Source organism: Hippoglossus stenolepis, chromosome 11 (assembly GCF_022539355.2).
Source record: "Hippoglossus stenolepis isolate QCI-W04-F060 chromosome 11, HSTE1.2, whole genome shotgun sequence".
Lineage (NCBI taxonomy): Eukaryota > Metazoa > Chordata > Actinopteri > Pleuronectiformes > Pleuronectidae > Hippoglossus > Hippoglossus stenolepis.
In genome coordinates this window covers 16,836,826-16,849,110 of record NC_061493.1, presented here as the reverse complement: position 1 = coordinate 16,849,110, position 12,285 = coordinate 16,836,826, and the positions used below count along the sequence as shown (strand labels likewise).

The following is a 12,285-nucleotide window of genomic DNA, read 5'->3' as shown; positions in this document are numbered from 1 at the left end:
ATGTACCCACGTGGTTCCCTTATGTACCAAATTAACTCATTTATATCATATCACTGTATTCTCTTGCAAAACTGAAGTCTCTCCTGAATGTTGAATTGTTTTCTTTTTCAATTGAATCTCTTAAACCAAACTGCGCAGTTTAGTCTGCACTCAAAAGCACGGGGCAGTTGATCATTAGAGGGGAGAGTCACTCAACCATAATTTGCAGTTTTTTGGGAAAATGTTAAGTGTTTGGAGAGCAGGACTACACGATCATTTTCATTGTGGTCATAATTATTTTCACATTTGTGAATCTCAAATGGTCCCATTAAATTGAAGGTGAAAGCTGTTCAGAGAACTCTCATTCTTTCTCAAGCAATCGTCAGTGAGGGTTTTAAAATCCAGCTGTACTACAGTAAACAAAGAACGTCATCAGGCCTGGAGTCGGGTCAGTCACACTAAATTACTCAGGTTGTAGTTAATCTGACAGGTGTTAGCCCGACTGTGCAGAACAACTGTCAATCATCACACCCTGACAGATGAAACACTTTCTGTTTGTGTCAGTTTTTAAAGAGACGTTTCTTGATGTTTTTGGGACAGATGACCTTTTACGGAGACGTGGGAAGAAAAGGTGGAAATAGCAGGATGACATGCACGGTTACTGCTTTGTTTCCCCCGATGTCATGGACCCAGGAGTCAAGGCACCAATCACAAGTTCAAAGTTCAAAGCCATAAAGCATCATCCGATATCTGTATAACCTTTGATACATGCAGAGAAGTGAAATACGAAATATTACATTTTTTTTTTTTAAATGTCAACGCTTTGAACAACATCATCCCCATTTCTTGTGTTACACTTTGCACATGATCTGGTTCAGTGCTCATGTTTAATGTTCAGCTTGCACATCCACAGGCGTCAACAGGTCCATGCGCCATGAGGCTGTGACAGCTCTCCCACACTTCAATTTGCGCGTGTCACCCTCTGACTTTGACCCACGTCATAAACAAACATGGCAGGTGCGTGGCAGGTGTGAAATGTGAGTGACGGAGCCTGTGATCTGGTCACTCGGGTTAGTTTCACGTGGGTTGTTGCCGCTGCTGCACGACGATGTATGAATGGACGGATGGATGGATGGATGGATGGATGAGTGGATGGATGGATGGATTGAGCGGGTGCGCGGCTCTGATTGGTCGGACACACACGCGCTCCCAGCTGGCGCGCCTGGCTCGCTGCTCGTGTCATTTGCTCCGATTCACTCATGAACACCGCCGTGCGCGCTCTGCCCATCGCCTCCCGCACTGGGAATTATTAACCTGTTATTATTAGTAGTGTTATTATCGTCTGGCGCCATGGATGCGACTATCTACCAGATCATATTCGGAGAGCTCGGGGACCTGAACTGTAGTTTGATGGACGCCTTCCAGGACACTTTTTTGGAAAACGCTTCATTGTCATTGCTGAGCACTGATGGTAAGAATGGGATTCCCCGCCCCCACCTCCCCTTCTCTTTTTTTCATGCACAATATTGAGATGTGTTTTTTAAATGCGTCTTGGAAAAGGAAACATATTTGCGCGTCTTTATTTATTTCTAAGGTTTTTATTGCAATGCCACCACCGATGAGATTGGAACGTGCTGGCCGCGGAGCAGCACCGGCAGGATCGTGGAGAGACCCTGCCCGGAGTACATCAACGGGGTGAAGTACAACACAACCAGTAAGATCTTTGCAAAAGTTCCTCAGCATGCATGTGCTTGGAAGAAAATGGCTCTCTTTACAATTCTTTCATATACTGGTCGTCTGTTCCGATTAAAAATCTAAATAAATTTAGCAATATTGAGAGATATATTGAATTCAGATAAAGGTAAAATAATGATTTTTAGATCAAAGTCAATTAAGCAAACTAGTAACTTAAAGGGATAGTTCACCCCAAAATGAAAAATTCACTCGTTATCTCCTCACCACTATGCCGATGTGTTCGTAAGCCCTGACATTCAAATTGGACTTGAAATGGCGTAATTTACACGTTTTTTAGCCTAAAATGCGAACATTTAGGCTAAAAACACGATGTAAATGACCTTGTTTGGAGTCAAATTTGAATCTTTTCATTTTTGGGTGAACTATCACTTTATTGATGCTCATTTTCCAATTTATGGATTTTCAGTGGGATGATGCATCAAAGGTTTGTACTTGATCTCCCCTCTGTGCAGATGTAGAGCACGGTGACAGTGAATCTCAATCATCATCACTCCTCTGGTCAGTGGAACAGCTGCATCAGTATTCCCCCGTGAGCTGTTCACACAATGTTTAAAATGCAAATGGACTTAAAACCACAGAAACCCTCAGCTACAGTTTTTGATACACGAGCGTTATAATAATTGATAAGATAGATAACTGATCAAATTGGAGAGAAAGAACATAATCACCATCAAATCATCATTTCTTCAGATCAAACACCATCAGAGATGCAAAGTTCTTCACGGACAGCAGCCCCGAAAGACTTGAATGCATCTCTGTGTTTAGTTTTTGCCTGAACACCTTAACAGTCAGCCATGAAACACCATTTACTGCTCATGTTATCGTCTGCAGAGTTGGGTTCACAAGGTCCCCCCATCAGTGAGGTTCTGCTCAATCTAGCTTTACCTTAACTACACCTGTCCTCATTGAGCTTAACTGCACATCGATCTGCAGCCAAAAGCCACTGGAGCTGCAACAACACTACATCATGGTTTCTACAGGAGATAACTGGACTGTTTTAATCTGTCGGGTTTGAGAGACTGAGGATCAACCAGCAGCATTTATTGAGAAAAGAGTATCACACCGCCACTGTCACGTTATGTAACTCTGGTGTTAATCATCTGACTGAAGTTGTTGAAACGCTCATAAATGTAAAAAAGCACGATTGATTTAGCAAAGCATCACAAAATAACTCCTGTGAAGCACGGAGTGTCCGGGTCCAGATAACGGTGTGAGTTCCTGAGGCTGTTATCTCTGTAATGGGCTCAGGTGCAGTGCCATTATCCTGCAATGTCCCACATTGCATGCACACACGCACACACGCACACACACACACACACACACACACACACACACACACACACACACACACACACACACACACGCACACACGCACACACACACACTCTGCCGCCTCACCTCTTAATGCACTGATTTACCCTTTGCTCCGCTGGTGTTTGGTTTTGGCCGGAGACGTCTGGCAGTTTTGTGCACTCTGTGTGAAAATCGCAGCCATTTGCCAGGACAGCAAACGTCAACACCTTCCCTAATGTGTGCCTTTGCTTGTTGACACACGTGTGGATCGATACGTTTTTTGACAGGCTATATGGATTAGACAATATCATGAGATTGAATAATTCAGTAAAATCAATCTTCTTGCTCAAGTATTAGGTGTGTGACATCCACTGGGGTATTATGACATTTTGTGGGCGCAGAAGGTTATGATATACATGCACATGGATTCATATTTCTCCTGTTACCTGTCGCTGTTTTATTGAATCAAAAAGGAAAGCTTGAGAATCAGTTCAGAAAATGAAGTCACATTATTAGACAGGTCGCAGTTCTGTGGTGGAATGAAACAGGTAACTGAGTTGTTTTGTTCCCTTGCGTCGGTAATTACAGGAATCTGTGTTTGCAGCAGAAGATTGTACAGCAGGCGTTATCAACACAGTTTTTCAAAGCAGACGCTGTTCGGGGCCGAACCTCGAAAAATATTATTTTCCTTATCTAGTGTGAGTGTGAACAGACTCATGAAAACAAGGGAAATGGCCTCTACCCAGACAATGATCTCTGCCGAGGAGGCTGGTCACTGATGGCAAACATCTCCAAGTCCAGAAACGTCATCACAGAATGTGGTCCTGATTGGCAGGAAACATTAATTAACTTTTACCGGTTTTGACGCTATTGTGCAATGTCCTGAAAATCCTTTTGTTGTTTGTCAGACAAGCAAAAACGTCATTCCAAGAGAGCATTAAGTGGAGAGGTGTTGGCGTGGAAATCCTGCTGCTCTCATGAAGATTGGAACCGATAAGTGCGTCCTTGTGATGCCAACTTTTCAGTGAATCTAAACCTGTATGCCTCATTTGCAAATAAATGACCACCCCTTGCCAAGGGATACATCTCAGGCGTCACCGTTGTACGATGCAGGCAACTTGGAAAGAGTAATACCCTGATCAGTCGGAGGCCCGTGGCAGGAAAATGACCTGCTTCCATGCAAGTGGGATTATTAATTGAAAGAGCGACCAACAATTGCATCTCTTCAGGCTGTCTGAGTCCTCAACAAACATTTTCAGTAATTTCACTTGCTGAGGATTTTAAGGATAATCAATGGGGCACAGTGAGTTTCCCGTGATGAGGTCAAGTGAGCTCAACACATTTCCCTCGATATCCAGTCCCCTGTCTCAGTTTTCCATTTTTGTCATATATCTTGATACGGAGGATTTGATAGAATAGCTGTTGTCTTTTTTTAAATTTCGCTGGAGAGTATGACCGGTGGTGACATTGTATTTGGAAACCTGGGGGAGCCATAAAAAAAAAAGACTGTCATTAGAAAAACTCAACTTAATCGTCACAGATGGCGCCCTAGTCCTGTTCTGCAATAAAAAGGGTCTATTGGGAAAGATTAAGGACGTTGCTCCCAAAACTGATCCACTTCCCTTTCTTCATTAACCAAAGCGTTCTGTGCACCAAACGAAGTGGGGATCTAAAGAGGTAATGCACAAAACAATGGAGATAATTAACATCATCAGAGGGGATTCAAGTAGGAAGCATTGTCTGTTCTGCTGGAATCCGAAGCTTTTGACAATAACCCATTACTCCACAATGCCGAGTAAGAGAAAAACACAAAGGGTGCTTTGTGGAATTTGAGGCAAGCTCCAGTTAACTGCTCCGTTCTATTTCTGACAAATTGAGCCGTTTTCAGACATGTCCTCCAGAGGGACTCCGGAGAATTGGGTCCAGACTTTCTCCAAAGATTGCCTGTCATACATGAACAACGCAGCGGGAGGTTCTCCGCTCAGATGCGTTCACAACAGCAACAAATCCCTCCGGGGGGATTTAGGTGAAGGGTGGTGCAGCGGGCGGAGGCAGGAAGTAACGTATTAATTCTGCTGCGGACATCATGTGTTTGTGTTCACAGCACCTCGACACTCGATCACAATAAATTCTCTTGACGTCTTCGTCTGTGTCTTATACGTGTGTGGCTCTGTGTTTTCATCCAGATAGTTTTTTTTTTATTTTTGGGTCTGTTGCAGGTTAGAGGCATCATCTGGAGAATCTGGATTTCAGTGCATGTCTGAAAGCAGCTTTAGAACCGGTCTGCTTTTATTATTTGTTGATGATCACTGTTGTACAGGTTTAATTCTTGCAATGTTAACATTATTACAAGTGCATGTGAGGAGGTTGGTGTGGATGGATGATTTAGACATAACACTGGATTTTACTGCGGGGGACTGCTGTTTGTTTCCTGTTCCAAACAAATTGATGGCGTTGTTTCTTTAAACCATGATGATGGTCGTCCTATAGCCTTAACTACCTGTTTATCGTATTAACCATGACGACAAAGTCTCCGTCCAACCTGTTTCCTTTCCTGTAGCTTCTGCACTTTGCAGTCACATAACAACAGTATTTTACAGCCCGTTTCACACATCCACTACAGTGTCGTGGAAGCTATTTTTGTCATCAAGTCCAATTTTAGCTGAAGATAACAGACTTGTAGATCATGGGTTTCTGTATCAGAGCCACTGTGGCAGATTGGATTGGTTTAGTTGTGATCAATTGTACCACACAGGGATTTTAATGGGACTGTGAGACTTTGGTGTAGGAAGTTGTTTAATGCACTTTTGTCCATGTGAAAGATCATTAGAGTTGATGTTGATTATGGCAGCAATGCATAAGAGTAAGGGGTCTTTTTAGACAGGGTTGATGGCACTGTATGACGTGTGTACAGATTTAACATGAAACAATCCTTCATCACAATGTCGGCAAATTACTAGAGACATGTTATGTATTTAGTTGACTTATGTACACTATTTGCTCGCTGTAACTTCCAGGACGATTAAGGAAAAACGATCTTCTAGCCAGTCGGTTGCTTTTTCCTTCCACCCTTTCACACTGGATCACAGGGATTCATTGCTTTTTGCTGCTAAACGTGAATAAAACTTTAATACAAAACCATATCCGCGAACACGATATGCACCTGGTCAGGTGGTGAAGACAACTCCCTTGATCCCACGTTGCTTCACCACGTCATCAAACCAGGTCTTTTGTCGTTGTTTTGATTGAGAGACCCCCGGTGGCAGGAGTTGCATATTGTACGTTGAATCATCGTCTGCTTTGCCTGAATGTGCACATTAAAGGATTAAAAAATGGGTTCAACAGTTCAGAATCTGCTCTGTCCTACAAGCAATAAGGACACCGTTCAGACTGCGGCCATACACAGGATTTACTGACTGGATAAAAGCCATGTTACTGTAGACAGAGTAGATTCAGCGAGGGGGCCGAGTTGCAAACGAGACCTTACAAAAGGGCACCGCAGCCGTGTTGATGAACTTTTCTTTAATTTGGTCCCCACGCAGGTCACGAGCTTGGGGCTCTGTCCTTTAGGCCATCACTGCCCCTCATTATGACAGCCCTCCAGGACGTCTCTCACCAGGGCAGCTGTTTTGGCTTGTTCCCAGACTTTATGCTCAAAAGGAAACAAGAATGTGAATTAGCACGACGATTCTTTTCTTCAATAAGTTTACGGCTTTGTTATTTTGTGCCGTGTCCCATCATCACTAACTATCTGCACTGGTTTAGGTAAATGATTCTCCCAGACTTCTGTTTCTCTGTGGTGGGTTTTGCACCTGGTAGCTTTGGTGAATTAACTCAATATTTGATGGAGGCCACTGAGTGTGTGTAGGTTTTCTGTCATGTACATCTCGCAGCATCGCAACGCTGTAAACTGCCAGTAGATCTCCACATCGGAAATACCAAGGGAAAATCAGGACAAGACATGACAAGTCGTTCCTGTCAAGTTTAAAGCAGATCCAGTCTATTAAACGCACTGTATCAGGATTAATGCATGAGCTGGGGTAGTATATTATTTAGAGTGGAAGCGTATTATTATTTTCTAGTTAATCACAGCAGAGAAGCACCACTTAAATCCCGGGATGCTGGGTATTTTCAAGACCAAGTGACAACGGTTCCTGGTGTGATTGTCTCGATCCTTCTGGGTCACATTAGCAGCACACATCTGCAGCCACAGACGAATGAAATTTTCAAATCAGAAAATGGGTCGCACTAAGAATAGAAGCAGGCCCTGACACCACATGAGCAGGTGTTAATTAAAACACTACAGCCATAAAGGGAGTCTGAAGTAGAAGTAGTACTTCCCGTTTTGCAAAATTTGGCTTAAAGGAACGTGCGGTTTCTTTTTTTACGTGTCTTGCTTTGGCCACGTATGCGTCTGACCCGTAGGACTAACAATAGTTTCTCTTCCATTTGCGTCCTCGGTCTCGGAGCAGCACACTTAATGCACAGGCTTGCATATTAGAAACGAATGTCCCAGGATGGCTGGCCACTGTTGTATTTTAAGAACCAGCCCGTGTGCTTTGTATTCCCAGTCTTAACACGGGAAGAAGCAAACGGCGTATCTCGTGCAACCTCGTAGTTTTTCTGTAACACTTTTGAGAAACACCTGAAGTTTACTGTCAGCAAAATGTTGAAATTTCTCGTACAAAAACCTGAGATTTCAGCGGCTTAACAGGCCGTTGCAGGTGAGGGGCTATAAATTCCTTCCCTTTTCCTTCAAGCATATATAAATATTAATGTGTGCACAGAGTGGCTTAAGAGGTTTATGCATTTTTAAACCCTCCACTGTCCCTTTTTTGTGTATTTATTCAGTTCTCTGGTTTACATGAAATGCTCATCACCGCAGTTGGGGCAGAGTTATTAAACATGGCTTGAAAGTCATTTATTGTCCCTGCTTTGTCACCACCACGCGACGTGCTTCCTGTCGAGCCTCGGGCGAGACACCATGTTCACAGCAGTATAGAAGAATGATATCAACGCTGAAGAATCGTTTTTTGCAAATCCAAGCCACATCATGGTGACCTGTACGGTTTCCCTGTTATTACTCCCAGGGCGGGCAACTGTAATTACTCAGTCCATCCTGCCTCCTCCTACGATAAACTCCCCTCGCCTCTTTGTTTGTGCGTTCATTGTCACAGAGGACGCATCCTGCCAGCAAGTCGGGATACACAGTAGAACTTTATTGACTCTCTTATCAGGATTAATAAAGTCCGAGACATAGTATGAGCGCTGCGATGAGTATCGCGTACCGAGAGGAGAGGGGAGCGGCTGCAGTGTTTGCGTGTCGGGAATACACCTTTGACGATTTATTTCAAAACAGAGATGAGTCCGTGCAAGAGCACCTCATCTTTCACAGGCAAAGATTACAATGTTTTTCCTTATGTGTGAAAACGCCTCCTTTTGAAAACAACTTTGAATTCATCCATCCGTTATCTATACTGCTTGTATTTTAAAGGTCGTGGGGGGCTTGAGTCAATCCCAGCTGACATTGTGCGCAAGGCGGGTTCCATCCTGACAGTCCCATTGTCAACATAAGCTGCTTAAGACTGAACTCTGGATATGTGAGAATACAAATGTCCAAGTCCATTTTTGGAGACATTTTCCTGAGTTTATCCTGCCACCCCCCCTAGCAAAAACTCTCATGAGCCCATGTGAGAATACAGCCGGTGATTATCTGCAGGATTTACCACAAGCGAGTGGTTGCATTGATGATGTTTCTAACAAGCCACGGATGCAGAACTGAAAATGGAAAGAAAACAAGCTTATCAGGACACAAAGATGTGTCTGTTTTTTTTGTGATATAGGCTGACGTGGTTGTAAATATTATGTCCACCTCCTGAATGCTGCGCCACCCAGATTTCTGTGTTGTTGTGAACGTGACTGACTGGAGAATCTTAAAGGCAACCTCTGGAGAATGTGCAAACACAAACAAAGACCCATAATTGCAATCTCTTAAAATTGAAAAAGGCTAATAATATCAGAGGGTAGACCTGTGGGTGCTAATCTTTTAAAGCTACATACCATGAGTGATGTAAACTGGAGAGCATCGGGAGCTATGGTTGTGGAATTGATTTAAGCCTTTACGGACATTTTGCCAAGCGGTGCAAAAAGAAATCCTTCCGCTTGTCGAAAGCATTCTCAGTGTAGCATTAGCACATCCTAATGACTCACCAATGTCCCCCACTGCAGCTTAATGAGAGTCTGAATGAGTGTAATGCTGTTTTATGTCTTCTTGTCAGCGAATTGACACGTTCCCACAGAGTTCTCCCGCGGAGGAGTAATACGAATCTCATATTTCTATCTTAAAAAGCTGTGAAACCTTTATTAAACGACCTCTCTCTCAGACACTCATCCTACTCTGTTCGGTGGACCTCCCATCATGTGCAGTTTCTCCTGCCAAGAATCACACACGTCCCGCTGCCACAACTCGCTTGATTGTCTGTCATCACTGAATCCAGTGAATTTGCTTCCTGTAAAGTCGCTTTCCTGCAGGGAACTTACCCACTTGAATCCTCTGCTCCACTTACACCTGGCAAGAGGTTAGTCAGTCAACAAATTCAGGCCAGCATGTGTAGCCAACATGTCACTAGCCACTGCACACACAGAGTCCCCTGGGGGGTCCAATCAGCACCAGCCTCCCCCGGCGGCACTCACCACGGGCTCAGCATTCATACACACTACACTACGGCACAAGACACATTTTCCTGGGCGCTCGAGCATTTTAATTTCTAAATTCCTCGTCTCAGATATAAAACCTTGACAGTTTCTCTTAACACTGAATTACCTAACACGTCAAAATCAGGTCACAGCGATGCCCTGGCAGTGAAGGTGTCTTTCCTTCCTTTCGTCCTCACCCTCGTCCCAAGTTGATGTTTTCACACGTGTTTTTTTTTCTCAGTTAACTGATGGAACATCATAGAAGATATGGATATATATAGAGAATCCATTTAGAAATAGTTTTACATCTCATCTCTCACGTTCTTCTCTGGGGCTAGAAGAGGGCGTTCGGTGTCGGTCTCTGAGTCTCTCGTCTAATTGGCTGTTCTCTTTTCAAACGTAATGGATTCTAGCCGACTGCTACTCCCCACAGGCTTGGGTCAGGTATCCTCACTCTATTGTGCTGTTCAGAAATGTCAGACATCCTGGGGGCGTAGCTGAGAGTCGTGTATATATTTCTGACATCCCCAAATTCACGAGGTCTTGATGGCTTGTTTTAAGGCTTTCTGCATTTCTCTGTGGATTGAGCACCTATTAACACTTTAACCTACATTACAGTAAAAAAAAAAAAAGTCAGGGATTCTCACATTCTACAACACGGGACCTTCAAAAAGAATGTTTTCATACTCATTTATTTCCTACCCCTCCACAAAGCCAAGATATTACATTAAAGGTTGATGATTGATTATAACCTTGCTCTGTGAGATGCCTGGCTATTTTTAAGGAACTCATCTTCAGCCCAAACAATATTTCCTCCAATATAAATGGAGTAACACCTTTTTTGGAGGTGAAAATGAGATCGGGGGCTCTGTGTTGCGGTGCAAGGGACGTGCACAACCACATTGGTAAATTCTAATGACAATGGTCGGACTGACAAAAACTTTTTAATGGTCTGCTTTAAATTGCTAGGGTAGAGTGCTCATCACATCTGACATATGCATGCTTCCTAATCGTGTAACGTGGTTTAATATATTCTCTTTAAGCAGACACACCCTGCTCCATGTGGGGCTTCCTCAGGGCTAAACACTTGTAGCGCATTGCCTCTTGCTCATTTTCTCATCAACAGATTTCAGCAGTTTGACAGCAAACACACTGAACCTAGGACTTATAGTTGTTACCAGTGCAATGCCTGTTCAAAACGTGCTTGTTATTTCATCAGTAATTTCATATTGTATGCAGTCATCTATCATTTCTGTTCATTCTGGAATTTTGCCATTTAGCTACACCTACAGTACTGAAGTATAATACAACAGACCTGTAATACGCATTTCTCTCTATGAATTAAGGTTAAAACTTCACTGCAGGTCTGTTTCAATATACAACATCAGTTTCTATCATTATATTTGATCTAATTCCATTAATCTGTGTGTTATAACGACTCTTTTCCCGCAGAACTTGACTTAAAACTTTATATTGACATGTTTTTACTTATGTATTTATTACAGTTAAGAAAATCCAGGCAAAGGAAAACATTACGAATGATGTAGACAGTCTAAGACTTTAGTTAAGTTATTTTCTCACTCAAAAATATACAGCAGCTGAATAACAGCATTAGATGATGGATGATGTAATGTTAAATTGCAGTAGAGCACACGATACTTCCTCTGCCTGTTAATAGTCCTAATACATCATATTCGGTTGGAGATAAAATATAAACAAAGAAGTGCTGCCTTGTTTGTATTTTTAACAAAGCGCCCCAGGATGCATTCGCCTCAAGTTATCGTGCATATGAAGCCGTTGGAGGCTGCTGCTGCGATAAGCTGTTTCCAAAGTCGATTGGACGAGTGGCTGACGAGGAAATCGAAGGACAGACAGACAGACGACGTTTCTCCATTTATTAGTGGGATTCCTTATAGACAAACAGGAGGGGAGACACAGCTGCGAGTGGAAGATTAACCAGCAACTCCTCCTCAGGCTCTGTTGGTGTATTTGCATCAGTGGTCATCGCTCAAGGCACAAAGCTTTTTAAGAGGTTTGTTGTTACCTGCAAAACAAGAGGAGGCACAAACACATGCTCATTGCAATTCATGGTGCAATGCTTCTAAAACATACGTAGTAAAAAATACTAAAGTATTTGATCAACCATCTAGATGATATTTACAAAAAAAAAGAAACATAATGAAGTCACTTTTCAAACAGAAAATCCCTAAACTCTCAGGTTCCAGCTTCTGAAATGTCAATATTTATAAATATTTAAAATATATGTTGCGGCTATTTATTCTTAGCACTTAAAAAAAAACTTTAAAATTGATAATATGCAGAAGGGGGTCTACTGAGGGGTCTAAATCCTGAACTCTAAGCTACTGGTTCAAAGCTTTCAAGAAAAATAAGATCACAAAAACACAAGGATGCTAAAATGCACCCAAAATAGTGCAAAAATAACTGATAAAACACAGAGCACACAGGTTCTCAATAAGCAATCTTATATTCTATAATAAACGTTTAAACCTATAACTACTTACTAACTCTTCACCACAACCTTCAGAAGCTCCTGTAAAACGG

At 42.6% G+C, this 12,285-nt stretch overlaps 1 protein-coding gene across 1 annotated transcript in view; it reads left to right on the top strand.

The window, feature by feature from the left end:
- Window positions 1-1,251: 1,251 nt before the first annotated feature.
- LOC118117234 (corticotropin-releasing factor receptor 2) overlaps window positions 1,252-12,285 on the top strand; it is a 32,639-nt gene continuing 21,605 nt past the window's right edge. Inside the window, exons 1-2 of the mRNA XM_035169306.2 lie at window positions 1,252-1,450; window positions 1,574-1,693. Of these exons, the coding sequence (XP_035025197.1) occupies window positions 1,330-1,450; window positions 1,574-1,693 (241 nt within the window). The 5' untranslated portion in view covers window positions 1,252-1,329. The remainder of the gene's footprint in view (window positions 1,451-1,573; window positions 1,694-12,285) is intronic.